Below are 20,295 nucleotides of genomic sequence, written 5' to 3'. Positions count from 1 at the left end.
CCATTATAATTAAATACATATTATAAATTTTGATATTTTGTAAAGAAATAATAGTATTAAAAAATAGATACTCAATCAGTATCCGTATCAGTCTAATAATATCCAATCTGTATCTATATGCACAAAATAAAACGAATACAAATATAATTTTACCACCATCCAATCCTTAGTCAATCCGTTTGCACCCCTGACTATGCGCCATAAAGCCATTCCAAAAATAAAAACAAAAACAAATAAATGCAAAACTTAATCTCTATTCTATTATTAAGCACGTTGGGTGTCCGATCCGCCAACGGCTACGATTGAGAGATGAAACTTTGGATTTGATCTCAGCTCTCCAATTACATATTTTGTCTTCTTTTGATGAAATGCATCTATTTTATGTATAAAAGTCTAAATTTAGTTAAAAACATACCCACCACATATACTGCCACACGATACGTTACAATTAAAATTGAATAAATTCTGAAATTTAGCAATATATTTATCCGTTTCCTTATTTTTTTTTGTTTCCATATTTCACCTCTTCAATTGAGAAGACTCCACCTTCTATTTTCTTATTTATTGTTTCCTTACTTCTTCGTTTCTATACGGATCACAATGGAAATCATTTTTTTTATTTTTTTATTTCTCTTTCTTTGTTTCTATACATATTGCTGTGGATAATTTAGAATATATTTCCGATATAGAATATATCAATGTGTGTGTGTGTGTTCTAAATTGAAAACAAAGAAGAATATAAATTGGAACATGTGTGAATATATATTTTTCTTATAATATGTGTGTGTGTGTATATATCATATACATACACACGATAACATTTTTTATTTATTTTTTTGATATCATATTATATGTTGATATTGAATTGTTGTATGATATTTGATATTAGATTCGAATCGAGCTATTATTTGATATCATTGGTACTTAAAAATAAAAAATCATCACATCATCAAATTGTTATCAGATATCACGATTAAAGTTAATTAAAAATACAGAATCATATAAATTTTCTATTAACATGTGTTTTAATTTTTAGATAATTATTATTTTCATTGATATATTTATTTCTTATAATATGTCCCCGTTGCAACGCACGAGTATGATACTAGTAGATAGATACGTAGGTTCCGAATTTAAATGTACGAGTACGGTTTACATAAATAATAAAAGAACTCCGTACATTTCATGTCAGCCGGAATGATCCGGATTCTTATCGGACGGTCCGGATGTAAACAAAATATTAATACTCTGTTACCCCACTGGATTGGATTGGACTAAACAGGAGGCAGGAGCGTTCTGAACATCTGATCATATAATTCGGTTTAAGCCTAAGGTCAAGTCTGATCCATTCGCATGCATTAAGACACGTGCGGATATTAGAATTTTGAATCTAAAATCAGACGCGCAAATCTTGATGCGAATCAAACCGATCAAACCAAATGTACGTCGGGTCCCTTCGCATTCTCTGAGATATCTCAAACTTTGAGTGCTCCATTAGAAAATCACAACCGTTCAAATTCGTTCTACAAGAATCGGAACCGTACACGTCGGTCACGCAAAAGTTGAGATATCTCAGAGATACGTACTGTAAAATGAGCTTCCAAACCAAAATACTTTCGGTGCCTAGATGGAATCCAACTGTTGGATTACATGAGCCCGCTTCGAGATTCGTATCAGGTTAAAAGGGACGATGCAGATCTCATTCTACACGGTACGGTACCGCACTGGATCTGAATCGTCCGCTCCCGCTCTGCAAATTCATCAGTCGACAGTCGCTCTTCACTTTACTCTCTCTCTCTTCCAGACCTCCGCCTCTCCGCTTCTCAGTTTCTGCGCTTTCCGACCTCCGCTTCTACTTCTCGCTCTTTTGCTTCAGATCTAGAGAGCTCTTTCGATCTATCGGCTCCACCTCTTTCACCGCCTCGGATCTTCTCTTGTTCGACTAATGTCGGACACTACTATCCCAGCAACTCCAAGATGGAATCTCGACCGTCCCTTCCTCACTGGCCGTTTTCACCAGGTCTTACTTTTCTCTGAGAATTTTACAATTGAAAAGGCATAAAACACCTGGAAAGGTATGGAAAACCAAATGTATCAACCTGCCGCAGTTGAAAGATGCATAAACCCCATTATTCTTCACCACTTGTATCAAAATTGATCGGAACTGTACTTATTGAGGGTGCTTGCAGGAAGTCAAGTCACCATCTCAGAAGACGCAGGCTTCTAAGCCCTTTTATCTTGACTTGAGCAGGTGCCTTTCTTTACTTTATTGCTTAAACATCCTGACACATTTTTAATTGTACTTCCATTCTACAATTTGAGCACTATTAGAGTGAAAACATAATCGGTTTAAGAAAGTTTTTAAATGATAGCAAAATTGGGGATTTTATGTCATGCCAATCTGTTTTTTGTGTGTTTTTCAGCCGTGGCAATGAGAAGGATATTGCATCATTTGCAGTTTCAGTTCAGGTTAAGTTTGTTTTGTGTGCATAGTGCAAGTTTTACTGATTTGTTACTAGTCCAACCTGATCATTTAAGCCGAAATTCAGCCCAACTAACCGTTTAGTACAATTATGCCTGTTGTAAACCTTAGTTTAACCCTATATTAGTGTGATTTGTGCAGTCAAGTACCAAACAAATATCGAGTGAAAACAGGATGGAACACAAACGGAAAGTTTGTAAACCAGTATGATCCAGTGCTCAATTATGCTCATATTTAGTCAAAATATTTTCTCCCAGCAATTGCGCTTCCACGAAACCGCTATATAAACCAATTTTCAGCCTCCATTAAGCCAATGTTTCAACCTTAGAAATCCAAAGAGAAGAAATTAAATTAGATTGAAGTGCATAAATGCTCAGACCTGTGTTCAAACCTCACTTGCTTTTTTATTTGGTGAAATGTTCAGTACTGATTGTTAATTTGTCAGTGGAACAAGAGCTACTAATAGTCACTAATTCTGTAATATTAAAAAAAAAAATAACAGGAGCCTTTCTTGATAGAAGACTTGCTTTATGCATTGGTAGGGATAGAGGGGAGATACATTTCTATAAAAAGAATTAAAGGAAAAGAGGGTTACGTTATTTTTCAAATCGATACATCCATGGACCTTGCCTTACAGGTGAGCTTCAATTTTGTGCAATTTATGCCCAAATTTAACATAGCATTAAATATGTGCTATCCAGCCTTCATTTTACTTTAATTTGTGCAAACTGTGCAATTGCTTGCTGCTATTCGAAAAGCACTAACTGATACCAGTCATGCTGGTTCCTTGACTGTGCAGCAACAATAGTTTTACTTTATCAACTGTACCAATGGAGCTTTAAATTAACCTAGGTTGCATAAATTATGTGCAATCACATTTATATGATTTCAATTGCTTCAACTGTCCCAAATAAAGCCACAACTCTTATCTCAAATCATGCTATTACTGACTAGCATTGCACTGACTGGTACTTTTTAGTTTTCTAACCCTCAAGATGGTCTCATTTCTGCAAGCTAGGAAATTTGCCAAAACAAGCCAAGGGGCAAAAAAGGAAATGAAAATTTCAGTTGGTTATTACAGTTGCCTATTATTTCTTTCATGCAGGAATTGACTAGTAGGATATTCCCTTTGTGCGAAGCTTATGTGTTGGTTAGTCATTTTGTGGAGACTAGGTCGTACTTCAAGAATGGTTTAGTCAACCATGCTCTAGCGGCTGCTATGAGAGCTTTCCTTCTGGTAAGTATTCAATTACTGCTCAAAATAAGTAACCCTCCAAGCAGTAATTAGAATTTTTATTCTTAATTACAGGATTATCAGGCAATGGTTGCTCAACTGGAACATCAATTTCGTCTTGGCAAGCTGTCCTCACAAGGCCTTTGGTTTTTTTGTCAGGTACACTCTGTGTGTGTGTGCATGCATGCGTGTGTTTATTTATATTTTAAACCAAAAGCTCTTTGATGAAAAATGATAGACAGATTTATAAGATGATGGCCTGATGACAAAAACGATAGTCTGTTTATTTATATTTTGTAGTAATTAGGAGAGAATAATTGTAGTAATGTAAAGGTTCAGTGTAGGTAAAGGCAATACTGGAATGGACAAAGTAATACAAGATATAATAAGTTAATTTTGTCGTACAGAGGATGATGAGTTCAATGAATGCTTTGGCAATACTTGTTGAGAAAGCCATAACTGACAACGTCTCTGGCTCTGCTACTCTAAATCTCCTTCAGAGTCAAGTAAGCTTATCCATCCTGTCTTTTCTTTATTTTTCAATTTTTAATTGGAATATTTGCCCAAGATGTACCTTGGCAACAGAAAATTAGTCAGAGTCAAATTGATTCTGAGCGTAACCTTTACTGCCAAATTATGCATCAGAAAGTTTCTATTTGTTCAATTTAACAGAAAATTAGTCAGAGTCAAATTGAACCAATATTTTAATTAAGAGTGAGGCTACAGTACTATGCATAGAGCACTTTCATTCGTACTATGGATCTATATCTTCATTTTCAAAGTCCAAATAATTGGTCCGAACCGTTCATCATGATCTCCATATGAAATGGTATTTGGAGGCCAAATTTTACATATTTTCGAATTTTTTTACTATTGTTTTTTAAATAGGTTCAAAATCACTTGATCTAAAGATTCTGGACCATCTGAAAGTTGTGATTTTGTACCTATCTAAAAAATAGCAATTTTTTTTTTAAAATGTAAAATTTGGCCTTCAAGCACATTTTCAAATGAAGAAAGATCATGTTGAATTAATAAATTATATGTGATATATTTTGGTGTTATGGTCATAGGTTAAGGCTATGGCCGGTGACAATGCTGTTCGATCTTTGCTTGAAAGAATGACAGAATGTGCAAGTGATGCATACTTCTCAATCTTGGAGAGGTGAAACTATAAAACCCACTTTTTCTCCAGCCTTGTTGTTTTGTAAAAGATCTTATATATGTAAATTTAAACTCAGTTCTTTAATTTTTTTTCTTGTTGAACACTTCTTTGTAGATGGGTTTATGAAGGAGTTATAGATGATCCTTACTGTGAATTTTTCATTTCTGAAAACAAGTTGTTGAAAAAGGTAACTTCCCTTTGTTTTCTTGTTCTCTGCTTCTTTTCTGTGTGTTTTTGTATTCACCTCTAAAGGTCATGGTATATAAAGGATTGTTCTGCCAGGTACTCGCTGGTCAGTTGATAAGTAATATTTTGTTTCTATTTATCACTTTTTTTAAATGTTATAGTTGGCCTGTTTTGGCGATGTTTATTTGGCATTTAAACTGATCTTTTTCAAAGAAAAAGAAAATCAAACTACATTTTATTTAAATTTATGAATGGCAGGAGAGCTTAACAGAAGATTATGATGCTAAGTATTGGGAACACAGGTACAAGCTAAAAGATGGCGTACCTTCTTTTCTGAGGAGTGTTTCTCATACCATTCTTACCACTGGCAAGTACCTAAATGTCATGCGAGAATGTGACCACCATGTCCAGGTATCCACTTTTGGGTTTTCAACACTTGCACTCTAAAATTTTTCCATCTTTGCTAGTACCTAATGGAAGTTGGGGTGGTTCGATGATGCCTGATCGGAGCCGTCCGATTGGCATCAAGATTCGTGTGGACAACTTTAACATTTGTGCTGATCAAGTGCGCACAAATCTCGATGCAAATTGGACCGCGTCCCACTCGTGTACCAATACCTCTCAGTTCTTACCTTTGCATTCAGTTCCGAATATTTTTGGCATATTTGCAAATAGCACCAGGTGTATTTACTGAGGTTATATCAAAGCAAGGAATGGCTAACCTTTTCGTACTAATTCCAGTGTGTACCCTTCTAATTAGTTTATGAGTGAGTCTATGGTACTATGCATATTACGATTTGACACCGTGCTACGGCTCTCTATTCGAGTTTTCAAATCCTAACAGTCGATCTGAACCGTTCATCTTGTTCTCCGTATTAATATGTGTTTGGAGACCAAATTTTACATTTTTTGAAATTTTTTTACTATTTTTTTAAATTTATTGAAAATCACCGTTTTTGGATGGTCCAGAATTTTCAGATCAAGTGATTTTCTAAATATCTAAAAAAATAGTAAAAAAATTTAAAAAAATGTAAAATTTGGTCTCCAAACACATATTAATATCGAGAACAAGATGAACGGTTCGGATCGACCGTTAGGATTTGAAAACTCGAATATAGAGCCGTAGCATGGTTCCAAATCGTAATATGCATAGTACCATAAACTCACTCTTAGTTTATTATAAACTTGGAACCTCCAATATACATATTACTTTGGTTTGATTTTGTTGCAATTGGAGCTTAACCAAAGAAAATTCATGATGTCAGAGGACAAAATTGTCAATAATTGATAGAATATAACCTTCATGGTGCTAGCCAATGGTTGTATCACGTTTGCAAAGAATAAAATTATCATGATTCATGTGTAATTTCCAAAATTGTGACTAGTATAGCTTTGCAGCTTCAATCTTTGAATAAATTATTTGATTTCTTAGATTATATATTGAAAAACTGAGAAAAGTCGGTTTAGGTCCCATTGTCAGAGAATTCCAAACTTACAAGCTTTGGACCAAACCATGAGTACCTAGAAAGAATCAAGGCTGCTTATGATTTTGCAAGTGGTGAACTCCTCACTCTTATAAAAAATAAGGTATTCTTTTCTATTTGATTTGTTTTATTACTATTGCTTGGTGCTTTCTTTTTTACACGATTCTGTGAACCAATGTCAATTTCTATATTTGTTTATATTTTTGTATTTGTTGGGACAAAAGTATGATCTCATTGGGAAGTTAAAGTCCTTGAAGCGCTACTTACTGCTCGATCAGGTGCACATCTCTATATGCATTTTCATTTTTTTAGAAAGTCCATTTTGCCCCCTGAACCTTTTCTTCTGTTTATTTTGGTCTATTAGTTACTTTTTTCACTCAAGGCCCTGAACTATTTCTTTTTTAATTGCATTTGTGTATTCTTTCTAAATTTAGTCAAACTGATGAGCTATAGGATTTAAAAGTAGGCATATTAAAAAAATCATAGCAACAAAAAAACGAAGTTACACAAAATGCAACATCTGCTCACTTTCTTTTAATGTTTCTCTTTTACCTCTTTTCGTTCTAGGGTTGTTACGTTGGTGTTATTTTGTACTTGAAATGCTTTGACTTAATAGGGTTCTTTAGATGCTATTTTTTTTTTGTTTTCTCGTTTTTCTTGTAGGGTGATTTCTTGGTCCATTTTATGGATATTGCTCGAGAAGAATTTTCAAAGAGTCCTAAAGAAGTATCTTCTGAGAAGCTTCAGGTTCTAATACAATACAATTTCTTTTTATAGGCACACAAACACTTTATATATCATATATATGAGAGAAGTAGATAGGGTAGACCTTTTATCATATAAAACAGTATCCATATTGCATAAAATTTGATAGGTGACCCATCTATATGGCCAATGCACATGACTCTTATTATTTATTCAAAAAATTGAATCTATATGTAATGCAATCTATACTGTTATCCTTTTTATAATACTATTTGCTTCTTTATTTATATAATAGTCTCTACTAGATCTTGCTCTGCGAATGACTGCTGCTGCGTCTGACCCATGCCATGAAGAGTTAACATGTTGTGTGGTAAAAAAAGTTGCACATTTAGAAAATAATTCATTGTTCTCATATATGAATGTGATGCCTCAATTCTCTGTATTTCACTTAAATGTTATATTTTTTTTCCTGTTTAATTCTCAACAGGAAAAGGGGTCTTTGCTAAAGACATTGGCAACTCTGAAAGACCTTCCGGAACCTGCTTCTGTTGCAAATGATGCTCTTATTGAAGACTCGGACCTAGTTGAACCAGTAAACATTAGTGGCTTGGAAGCATTTTCCCTTAGCTATAAGGTGCTTTTTGCCATGTTAAACTGATACCTTTTGTATGGAGTGTGTGTGGGGGTTGGGGCAATGCCGGTTGAAGCCGTTCGATCTGCATCAAAACGCGTGCGCAATTGATTTGCATGAATCCTAAAGCTGTTCCGTGTGCATCTTGATGTGGATCGAACGGCTCTGGCCGAGCATCAGATTGAATTTGGTCCGATGCTCCTCGGACTGCCCCTCATTCCCTTTTAATACCTTACCTTTCTTATTCTTGAAATGAACACATGCATGACTTGTAATTCTCGTCGGTGGTGGGCCTGTTAATTAAAACATAGTTTCTATTTAGCAGTCAGGTTAAGGTAAGGACTGGTGCTGTAATTTCTTGAGTCGCTGGTGAATTTAGTAATGATCCGACCATCTGGTTGGGACCAAACCTGAGTACCTGACCTAACCATTTATTGCATCATTTCGAGTGTTGCTAGTTAAAAGGTTGAACTCCCAATGATATCAATTTACTTGCAACATAAAGGTGAACCTGATCTGTTAAGTAGGGGTGTTCATTGGGTTGGTTCAGTTAAAACCGAATTTAAATAGTCAAACCAAAATTTTAATCGGTTTTCAAAAATATAACCGAACCAACCAAATTAAACTTGTCAACCAAATAAGTAGATGTTGACATTACATACATTTTCCAATTCCATACAAAATATGTAGATGTTCTGAAATAACCAAACCAAGATAAGTTGTTGATATTACATACATTATATATAAAGCATGGATTTGAACCATATTGAGTTTAATCAGTTTGGTCTTTTCGGTTTAGAAAAATCTAAAACGAACCAAATATAAAAAACCAAAATAATTCAGAAATTCAATTTAATCGATTCCTTTAAACCAAAAAACCGAACCATTTAACCCAAACTTTTTCGGTTTGATTGAAAACCAAATAAACCGGTCCCAATGAACACCCCTAGACAGATCAGGTCTAATCCTGTTGTTCTTTTCATAATAAAATGTGTCAACCTGACAAGAGTTATTGCCGGTCCCCAACTAGTGAAGAGAGAGAAAAAGACTAAATGTTGGGTGCATGTAGGTGCAATGGCCTCTCTCACTTGTGATATCAAGGAAAGCTTTGACCAAGTACCAATTGATTTTTCGGCTTTTGTTTCACTGCAAGCATGTAAGCCGCCAGCTTTGTACTGCTTGGCAATCTCATGAGGTAAATTTATTAGTTAATAGCTTGTTAAATAATAATCAGTCTATTTCTGGTATTTGTGATGTTTTCCGGTGCTTGTACTAAGTATTCACACTCAACACAATCTATACTATATGTTTGCAAATAACAATAGTTCTTGGAGTGAGGCTATGGTACTATGCATAGCGCGGATTGGTCTGTACTATGGATCAATATTTCCATTTTCAAAGTCCAAACAGCCGATCTGAACCGTTCAACATGATCTCCATATGAAAATGCACTTGTAGATCAAAATTTTAGATTGGTAGAAAATCACTCAATCTAAAATTTCTAGACCATTCATAAGTAGTGATTTTCTACCTCTAAACAAATAGTAAAAAAAATTCTAAGGAATGTAAAAATTTAGTCTGCAAGTACATTTTCATATGGATATCATCTTGAATGATTTAGATCGACTATTTGAATTTAGAAAATGAAGATATTCATCCATAGTATGGACCAATCCGCGCTATGCATAATACCATAGCCTCACTCTTAGTTAGTGAAAGTAATGGAAAGGGTATGTTCTGTTTGAAATTTACAAGTTTGATTCGATCATTTATCTTGTGCTAGATCCTCGAGTAGGATTTTCTTGTTCTTGCTATTTTTATGAACTGGGTTGTCAATCAGTATAGTTGAGCTGATACGAAAAAATGTTATGAATGATTTGGTAATAATTATTATGTGTGACCTTGGTTTTCACAGCTGTGTTATTTGTAAATTGTCCTATAAAAACCCTAATTTCATTCTCTTTTCAGTGTTTCCGTGGATGCAAAATTCTGGGAACGCCAATTTTGAGGTCCTCAATACTTTGTCGTAGCATGGTCAAGTTTATCAATAGCCTTTTACATTATCTTACATTTGAGGTTAGTAACACCTTTTCTTCCTAGTTATACAGCATCTCTGACTATATACATTTTTATCTTTGTATAATACCTAATTGTATTTGCTTTTCAGGTTCTTGAACCTAACTGGCACAAAATGCATGACCGGTTACTAACTGCAAAGAGCATAGATGAGGTATTATTGTTGATTATACCCTCTTGGTATGGTTTTTTTCTAGGTGAAAGATTAAGATTCTAGGAATAAGCTGATTCGTATTTGATTTTACTCCAGTTTTGGATTGTAGAAAATGAAATGTTTTCAATTGATCATGAAAGTTTTTGTGTGTGTGAACTTTTTCTCTCGGGAATAGCTCTAATTCCAAGTGAAATTGTAGAGAATATGCTGTTTAATTGAAAAAGAATAAAAAAAAGAATTAGATAATAAATGGAAGAACAAATTGGTGCAGGTTATTGAATTCCATGATTTATTTCTCCATAAATGCCTCAAAGAGTGCTTGCTGCTTTCGCCCCAGCTCCTCAAGGTAAGTCCTATGGTTACATATTTTATGTGTATATTATATTTGGTTCATCAAATAATGATGTTTTTGAATACCACATGCCTCAATTATCTCTATTAATCTTAGTATAATTTATTTCATTTCTATTAGTGTTCTGATTATTTTGAGATTTTTTTATTGTGACATTTAAAAAGTATAATACATTATATTATCCTTGTAGTGCTTATCCAAAAATGTCGTCATATTAATTGGGTGGCTTAATAAATAGCTCACCTGTCCTTGATTTATAATTTATGGCGTTTACATTAAAAAAAAAACTTTACTGAGTCAATTAAGCATGATCCAAAATTTCCCTCAATTTTTATATAATTGTTAAGTAATGATTATTGCAGAAAGTGGAGAAATTGAAGTCAGTGTGCCTTAGGTATGCAACTTCAATTCAATTTCTGATGCCATCGATAAGCGTGCCGCCTGAGAGGGATATAAAGTCGGCCAAAACTGCAAGGATAAAAAAATCACACCTCATGGAGCAGCAACTAAAGCTTGCTTTGCAAAACACTACCATTTCTGACTCTATTATGTATTTTTTTTCTATCTATTTCCATATTTTACAAGGCAATGGGTGATTTCATTGTGAATTGCAAACTGCAATCAAGGTTGGTGCAATGGAGCAGTCAGACAATTCAACTGTGCACCATTCTCATTGCAAATGAGGACAACATATGTTGGTACTATAAATAGTGCACATTGATCCGTACTATGGATCAATATCTGTTTTTAAATTCCAAACGGTCGATCTAAACTGTTCAACATGATCTCCATATGAAAATGTACTTGTAGACTAAATTTTTAATTTTTTTAGGTATGTAGAGAATCACTACTTCTGAATGGTCTAGAATCTCTAGATCAAGTGATTTTCTACCTATCTAAAAAATAGTAATTTTAAAAAATTTGTAAAATTTGATTTACAAAGTACATTGTGGTAAGGTAGTCATGTTGAACAGTTCAAATTGGCTATTTGAACTTTGAAAAAGGGATATAGTGATCCATAGTACAAACCAATCCGCGCTATGCATAGTACATAGCCTCACTCAATATTTCATCCTTTGATTGCTCAATTGCATGAAACTTTGGTTGTAATTGTCAGACCTGGATTAAGCCTTTATCTTCCTCATTTTTGTGTACATATACTGTGACGAAGGATATGTATTTTGGGCATCAATTTTGAGCGAGGGAGAGGGGTTATATAATAGTTTTCCTGTTTCTTTAGTTTTTTGGGGTTACAAATGGTAGTTGTTATTATCTTGCAGTCATTGAAACAATTGTTTACTGGTGTACATAAAAGGAAAAACTCGGATGCCACGTATAACCCTGCAAAACAACATCAGAATAAGAGTATGTGAGATGTGATATTCTCCCTTTGAACAAATGTTGTGTATTTTTGTTGTTTCAGGAAATTTGAGAAGGAATTTAATGCAGAGTTGCAAAGCCTCATCCCTATACTGAGCAGTAACAGTTCACAGTCTGAACCATATCTGACGCATCTAGCACAATGCTTAGTTGGTGTTCGTAACGATCAGTAATTCTCATCTCTTTCTATCTCTTGGGTTTATGTCAATTGTTATGTCCAGTATATATTGTTGGATTTACACTCTCTGTGGTTCTTTTTTATGTATTTGTTAGGTTTTATGCTTAATTTTGAGCTGTTCTTTGTACCTGTTTCTAAGTGTTTGATGAGGGATGTAAATTGTTGTTACCTTTTTGCACTTTTCTCCCTTGATTTTTTTTCTTAGTTTTCTTAATCTGATTATTTAGTAATATCTTTTCTTTTGTGCTTTAGGAAAATTCATTTACTGGTACTTTATCTTATTTGGCATAGATTGCCACAGAAGGAGATAATGAATATAATTTCTTTATAATTCTCACGAATCTCAGTGGATGTCTCACCGTAGCAATAATATAGAGAGCCTAGTCTACTATGTTGAATGAAAACACGAGGTATATTGCAATTAGGACAATACATGGTTCTTGAATTTCATCATATAGCCTCCTTTATAATTGTGTGTTATAAACACCAAATACATTGTATATTTCATTATATTTTCTCTATTGTTTTATCATATAACTGTGACATCATTTCACTGTCAGTGAATCGCTGAATTTTTCAAATATGGGTACCAAATTTAAGCACTATAATTGCAATAAACAATGTGATTTACATTTGTTGCTTGATACAACTATGATACTTGATGACCTTGACAAGTTTTTACGGTATCTTTTACTACTATTGACTGTTTAGTCATTCCTTCTGATTTGAGGCATTTTAAAATTAGATAAGCTTTTACGGTATCTTTTACTTCCATTAGGCATTTTAAAGTTAATTTGGGTGACATACTGAGTATTGAACTTTCATCAGAATCCTGACTTTTTAGTGAATCGTTTGATGTGTCACTTCTTAAGTTATTGGAATTGTAATATGACCAAATCAAATAAATTGATTGCATGATTTTTTTTTTTGCTGTCCCCTTTATTTCCATGTATTTCTTTCATTATCAATCAATAATAAAGAAGTTAAATCAACCACAGTTGAAACGTGGGAGCTAATATGCATTGGGGAATGCTATATTGAAAGCATCATTTGAAAGAGTTGAGAACTTTTTTTTTTTCTGTAAATGCAGATTTTGTCCTTGCACTTTTTTCTCTCACCCCAATTAATGAAAGAACTAATAAAAGGAAAAGAAAGTAATGGAAAGAAAAGTTGCATGAAAAAAATCGCACTGCTAGATCCTTTCCTTCTGTGAGGATTTAGAATCCTTCTGAACAGTGCATCACTTTCTGAAAGGACAAAATATTCTTGGGGATTTAGAATCCAATCCTCTGTGATTCTCTTTCTCCTCCAATTTTTTTTTAATTCGAAATCGTTGTTCAGTCTGTACCCAAATTTTTGCCAAAAAAATCAAATGTTGTTTTTGCATTCTTATTGCTTTTAATTCTTCTTCTATCTTCTATGAATGAATCTTGTTGCTAATAAACGATTTATGGAAATGATAATAATAAGAGAGATAATATGAGATCTATGGAAATGATACATTCAATGATTTTTATTTATTTTTATTTTTTATAATTTACATTTTTTTACTATTTTATTAGATAGGGTAGAAAATCACTTGATCTAGAAATTCTAGACTATTCAAAATAGTGAGATTTTACCTCTAATAAAATAGCAAATACATTTTTATATGGAGATCATGTTGAACGGTTCAAATCGACTATTTGAATTTTGAAAATGAAGATATTAATTTATAATGTGGATCAGTATTTCATATATTCCCGTGTAATTGCAAATTTCTATAAATTTTTTTATTGCTATTTTGTCATAAAAAGTTGTTAGATTCTTCTCCAATTATGCAACTTGAATTGAATATAATTTGATGTGTACAATGCCATCTACTTAAGGCAAAAAAGAATGTATATAGTGATAAGAGTCAAATGAACCGGACAATTTTTTGAAATTTGCAACGAATGTGACCAGTCAAATTAACCATTCCAGATTTAAATTATTTTCTAATAAAAGACTACTCAGTAGTCAAGCTTTCACTTCATTTCCTGCAGAAGGAAAGAGGGGACATGGAAAAGACAGCCACGATCCCTTTTCTTGGGAATTTTTTATTTATAGTAACATTAAAAATGATTTACAAATTGATGAATTGTTTATAATTTTTATTTTATAGAAATAACCGATCATTAATTCTGAAATTTTCCATCTTATAAAAAAAACAATCATTAATTCGATCTTATAGAAAAAATAAATTTTTTGTCACAAAATATGTGAGGTAAGAAGGTATACTAAATAATTCGATTTCTTTAAAAAATGCGTAAAGAAATCAATAATTCGGTTCCTTCAATAGCATCGAAATATCATAATCATCATCTATTTAATTAACTATATTATTTCTTAATAAAATTCTGGCCCTTTCTGATAGTGATACTTGTCCCGATTTTTTTATTAATAGAAAATAAAATAATAAAATATCGAAAAAGGATATAGATTGTGGGTTTTGTTGAAAAATAAGTAGAACGGGTTTAACAAACCCGTCCAGCCGGACGGGTCTAATTATTCTGTCCGGATCTAAGTATCAATTAATTTAATAACGACGCTAACCAAACTCAGCGGAAAGAGAAAACAAAAACAGAAAAACCCGGACGGTACAAGGAGACCTGTCCAGAGTATATTATACCGTCCGGGATTTTTTTTTTTTACTCCGGACGGGTCTGCTTGTACCATCCGGTTTTTTTTGTTTTTTGTTTTCCCTTTCCGCTGAGTTTGGTTAGCGTCGTCATTAAATTAATTGATAGTTAGATCTGGACGGGATAATTAGACCCGTCCCGCTGGACGGGTTTATTAATCCCGTTCTACTTATTTTTCGACAAAACTCAAAATCTTTACCCTTTTTCGATATTTTATTATTTTATTTTCTATTAATAAAAAAATCGGGATACTTGTCACTTGGACTTTATCTTTGCTCCTATATATCGATACTGGTGAGCGTTGAAGGTTGATTTGCTCTCCAATTATTAAAGCACCAAAATAAAAAATTAAACTTTTCCATTTTCATTATTTGGTTCTCCAGTGAGCGACTATATATCATGGTGAGAGCAGGGTGTTCTAACACTTCTTTTAGACCCCAATTTGTCACTGAATTACAAGCTCCTGATCTTGACATGCTGGTAATTTGTTATTTTATTTCTGTTTTTTTGGGTGATAATAGAGCTGATTGGGTACCTAATGTCTTGCATTATTTGTGCATGTATATAATTGTTAGGACCCTTTATAAAATATCATCACCCTAAGACCTTGACCTTTTTATAAATTGAAATTATTTTTTCACATAACAAAGAGTAGAAAGTAACATGCAATTTTAAAGTTTGTTGTGTAAAATTTTGCTACGATTCTTTTTTTTCGTAAATTACTTAGTTTATTGCTTGTTATGTTTTGCTATAAATTAATTTTCTGTTTTGTTTGGTACTAAAAGGTTTATATATGGTCAAGATTAATTACTTGAAAATCTCATGAAACAATTAAACAAACTAGGAATAATTGAAAGGTTTTGATCCAGCTACAACCCCACCGTCAGTTCTAACTAAGTTCCATTAACCTCTGCTTGTTAACACACACTATTTCAACATAGATGCAAATGCAACTTTTATTCTAGTTTCAGTAATTCTATCATTAGGCAGCTATCTTTGAAAAATAAAAATAAAAATCATACAGAACCAATTTTCTCCTTCCAGAAACTTCCATCAGAATTCATGACGCATGTGGAAGACGAAAACAAAAGTCGTTCGTTTGCAACTGTCTTGAGCCCTATAGGTAAAACTTGGAATATCAAGTTAACCTGGGATCACTCAGACACCTTTTTCAAAGGAGGTTGGCCTGAATTCTCCAAAATTCATAAATTAGAAGCGGGATTCAAGCTGGTGTTTCGGTACGAAGGCAACATGGTTTTCAATGTGAAGGTGTTTGGTTTGAATGGATGCCTCAAGGATTACAATCAAGATGCTGTGGCTATTCTCAGGAGAAGTGGATTCAATGCCTCAAGAGAGAAATCTCCAGCAAAATGTGCAAGTGTTACAGAAGGCAAGTAAAAATTTTATTTTCTTTTCTCGTTAATATTATTAATATTATTTTTTATTATTATTATTGTTTTGTAGTGAAATTTCTTTAATTATTATACTACTGTTTCTATTGTTGTTTTGAACTACAACTCAATTGTTATATAATTGAAACAAGATAAGAATGAGATCTGATATTAGTAGCCATTTTAAGGGTCTAGTACCAGTAAGCTGATGTTGCAGCGTGAAACAATATCCAGATAACACAAGAAAAAAAAAAAGATAAAATTTACAAAATGAAGATACATTCTGATGCAGCCAAAACAAACTTTAAAACTAGATTACTTTTAATTGAATTCATATACTTTTGAGCTGCAGTGCCATCATCTTCAGGCAAACAAACAAAAAGAAAGCATGAGCTGGTGATAGAGAAGGAGACACCACCTCATGAGAGCTCCAAAATGTGCGAGGAATGCAGAACAACAACAAAATCCTATGTCAAGAACAAAAGAAATAAGAATCTCATTTCTCTTTCTCATCAAACTCTTGAAACAAGAATCAGTCATTACAGCATCAATAAATTGATGGTAACAAGTTGTTTTTGTTTATTTTCATTTCTATTTAATTAGGTCAACCCCCCCCCCCCCCCACACACACACACACAAACACACACACCCCAAACACCAAATTTAAACCACTGGTAGCATTAGCCCTCCCCCTCCAAATAATAATAAACAAATAAATTGAAGTCCAACAACATGTCTATTGAATGATAAGTTAATTAACTGGCACCTAACATTGTAAATATTTGGACACTTCTTGGTGCCTTTAACTCTTTATTAATGGAATCTAAGGGCTAGACCCCAACATTTCTTATTCAAAAAAAAATAATAACTGGCAACTAAGCTACATTATTATTGTAACACCCCGCGCCCACGGGATATGACAGTCTCCCGCCGTAAGCATACAACGCCGTGTATCCTTACAAGGCTACTCAATTTATACTTAACAATTCAAAAACTAAATAATATAAACCAAGTTTATATATACACAAATCAGAGTACACAGTCTGGTCAGAATATCATACAACAAAAGTATCACATCCGGATACCAACCATGAGGCCTACCTTAAATCTATACAACAAAATATATCTAGGGTTATCAAGTGGTAAGCTACTAAGGCCTACTACTCTCGTGCCTCTCCAGAATCAGTCGCACCAGTACCTGTAAAGTAACCCAAGGGGTGGGGGTGAGAATAAATTCCCAGTGCAAAATTTGTCACAGTTTAGATTATTGGACTTGCAATCAAACTCTATATTCAACAATGAAACCCAAACCAAAACAGTTCAAACAGATATATATTCATAAATAACAGAATGCCAATGCTCGACAACAATTAATCAGATGAATCACAGTTTACGGAATTTCCAAGATGAATTTCAAACACAACAGATATTTTGGCTTAACTCAATTCATTAGGGCTTGTAGCAATTACAGATGTTCTTTCGAGCTGGACCCTTTATCAAACCCACATCTGTAGGGTTACTGACATCTACAGATGGCCAACCGAGCTGGACCCTTTATCTGACACCCATCTGTAATCGCTTGGCTTAACAATTATTATGGTCTGGTTCAAGTCACATAAAGAAAATCTTCTTTAGAATCGTTTCCAATATTCGTAATATTCAATCGACCTTCCAAATGCATTAACACGTAGGAGAATGCCACCGAGCCATAGACGTTACACACTAGTCACCCACGATTTCCAATCACACCTCATAACATAATCACCCTCCCTCGTCCCAACCGGTACTGGGAACATCGAGGGCCGTTCACCTAAGGCCATTAGGATCCTGGGAATCCAAGTCAGCATACAGCCCGACTTGGCAAATTCATTGGATCAAAGTGCTTAACTTCGTAAATTCATTTACATACATATCAAATCAAATCAAATCAAATCAAATCAAATCGTGGTGACCTTCAATCAACACAGAATAATACTCCAGTGCGGACGCACTCAATCCAGTGTGGACGCACTCAGGACTTAGTCACATTCTGGAAAATTCAGTCAATACAGAATTTCTCAGTGCGGACGCACTCAACTCAGTGCGGACGCACTGAGTAGAAATTCAGAAAACAACTAAGGAAAACAGAATCCAGTGCGGGTCAGTCACCCGCACTCACCACCAGTGCGGACGCACTGGACCTATAATGGTCCAGAACTTTGAAATTTCGACGCGGTTTCGATTCATACTTAATTTACTTATTTAGAGGAACCTTAATTAAGGTTTAAATGTCTATTTTATTAGCACAATTTTCGACTCTTGCTTTTAAGATATTCCGAATTTAATTGTTAAAGTTTCGTAACGTAACAATTTTCAAGTTAGAAGAAAATGAATATTGTTGATAAAATGGTCCTTTTTTACTATATTCAAACAAAAAACACTAAATTAAATACTAGGGTTATTAACCATAGATCTGATAGCCAGTTGCTCCTGAAAATGGCTATATGATATTTTGATTAAGATTGGGCTACGTTTGAATTCAGATCCAGTGCAACACCTGACCTTGTATAATGAGATCTGAGTATTATGTTTAAATCTAGCACGAATCTCAATGTGGGCCACGTATAGTTCAAAAAATTGTGCCTAAATGAAATGAACTGTCTATTGCAGAGTCTTCGAAAAATATTTGGCTCGGTGCCTCCACACAATTTGGAAAAAGGAATGATTACACTCAAGAATGAGAAACAAGAAACTTGGAAGGTATATTTTAACACTTTTGCTAAATACAATAGTTTTTGCAGAGGATGGAAACAATTCTGTGTGAAGAACAACATAAAATGTGGAGATACATGCACACTTGAGATTATAGCCAAGAATGAAATTCTCGTCACCATCTCTAAGGCAGCGCGCTAAATCTGTGGAAACATCTGATTTTGAAGAAGATGTGTGAATTGTGATTAGGATCAGATAAATGAAATTATCTTGTATTAAGGCTAGTAATTTTTTTTTTTTTTTTGAAAATCTTGACAGTGGCTGTTAAGGGAAGGCTAGTAATTAGTTCACTAATTAGATAGTAAGTGGAATAAATTTCAACCATTATATATATTATTTCGTGATTTGCGACATATCAACTAATAATTTGTTTTTAATTAACTAAAAGAAAAAGTTAAATAGAGCTAAATTGGTCGTACAACTTTGTTGAACGGTTGCCACAATTATAAGCTCAAAAAAACTCGAAATTTATTTAGACGGTTATACTATTTAAAAAAAAGGGACGCGAGTACCCGCACTCTCATCCTCCCATTATCTCTCCAATTTTATTTGTTCAATCTCATCCACATTTCTCATGATCTATAAGGAATTTTGCGAATTTAAAACCACGAACGTCTTCTACGCAATTTTATCTTTCAAATGAGATCCATGATGACATACTTTCGAGCTCGTCATCACACAAGTATTTATACCTCGTCATTTAAGTATTTATACCTAGTATTTTGCACATATGACACTGCTGACATTTAAAAGTATTAATATCAAGTATTACAAGTATTTATACCTATGTGGTCAACTATTTTTGTTAGATAAACGTTGACGCAGGGACGATTAGAGAAATGTGATGCGGAGATGCGGGGTCCACGATTAGGGATAAAATACTTACAAGTATAGGTATAAATACTTGCACGATGAGGTATAAATACCTGCACAATGAGGTATAAATACTTGTATGACGATGAATCCGAAAGTACGTCATTATGGATCTCATTTGAAAGATAAAATTGCGTAGAATACGTTCATGGTTTTAGATTCGCAAATTCCTTATAGAACGTGAGAAATGTGGAAGATATTGAAAAAAAAAACCCACCTCTAAAAATGTGTATGATTCTTCTCCCATGTAGTTTGAGTGGTCCCTCTATATAGTTATATCAAGTTAGACATGCAAGTATTAATATCTTAATTTACAAGTATTAATTTATTATCTTTCAAATATTTATATCCATGAATTTAATTAAATTTGGAAGATCACAGTGTTGTAAATAAATTTAATTAAATTAGTTAGTTAAGTTAGTTTATGAGAAGTTAAAATTTGTGTAAGAGATGGGGGTACAATGCAGGTACTGGAGTGTGGGGATTGAGATAATTATTCTAAAAAAATTGATAAATTAAATAACCACGACTTTTAACGATTTCTATTTTCAGCATGTTTGCAGTTTGAAGAATTCCCATCGTCTAAAATATCTCAT

The 20,295-nt window shown here is 33.6% G+C and overlaps 1 protein-coding gene across 2 annotated transcripts; it reads left to right on the top strand.

Annotated features, from left to right (window-relative positions):
* The first annotated feature begins 1,747 nt into the window (after nt 1-1,747).
* Nucleotides 1,748-12,238, top strand: LOC144575386 (Spc97 / Spc98 family of spindle pole body (SBP) component). Of its 2 annotated transcripts, none has more exons than XM_078325499.1 (21): nt 1,748-2,020; nt 2,190-2,251; nt 2,424-2,469; nt 2,985-3,119; nt 3,588-3,719; nt 3,792-3,875; nt 4,124-4,222; nt 4,787-4,878; nt 4,993-5,065; nt 5,323-5,475; nt 6,532-6,651; nt 6,773-6,826; nt 7,212-7,295; nt 7,549-7,623; nt 7,741-7,887; nt 8,954-9,079; nt 9,853-9,960; nt 10,052-10,114; nt 10,386-10,460; nt 10,829-11,016; nt 11,890-12,238. In XM_078325499.1, the coding sequence occupies exons 1-21, from the start codon at nt 1,946-1,948 to the stop codon at nt 12,017-12,019; spliced, it is 2,121 nt and encodes a 706-aa protein (XP_078181625.1). In that variant the 5' UTR covers nt 1,748-1,945; the 3' UTR covers nt 12,020-12,238. The 2 variants fall into 2 exon arrangements, with proteins under 2 accessions (XP_078181625.1, XP_078181626.1); XM_078325500.1 differs by having other exon boundaries at nt 1,773-2,020; nt 3,025-3,119.
* Nucleotides 12,239-20,295: the final 8,057 nt, after the last annotated feature.

This window comes from Carex rostrata, chromosome 24 (genome assembly GCF_964058835.1).
Source record: "Carex rostrata chromosome 24, lpCarRost1.2, whole genome shotgun sequence".
NCBI lineage: Eukaryota > Viridiplantae > Streptophyta > Magnoliopsida > Poales > Cyperaceae > Carex > Carex rostrata.
The sequence above is the reverse complement of the archived record's forward strand: the minus strand, read 5'-3'. Positions and strand labels throughout refer to the sequence as shown.

What these genes read in the sequence shown, in the direction of transcription:
- LOC144575386 (XM_078325499.1), top strand. Translation starts at nt 1,946, where the DNA reads ATGTCGGACACTACTATCCCAGCAACTCCAAGATGGAATCTCGACCGT. An exon ending in CTATGAGAGCTTTCCTTCTG is followed by an intron (nt 3,720 to 3,791) that starts GTAAGTATTCAA and finishes TCTTAATTACAG; the next exon opens with GATTATCAGGCAATGGTTGC. An exon ending in ACCATTTCTGACTCTATTAT is followed by an intron (nt 11,017 to 11,889) that starts GTATTTTTTTTC and finishes TTGTTGTTTCAG; the next exon opens with GAAATTTGAGAAGGAATTTA.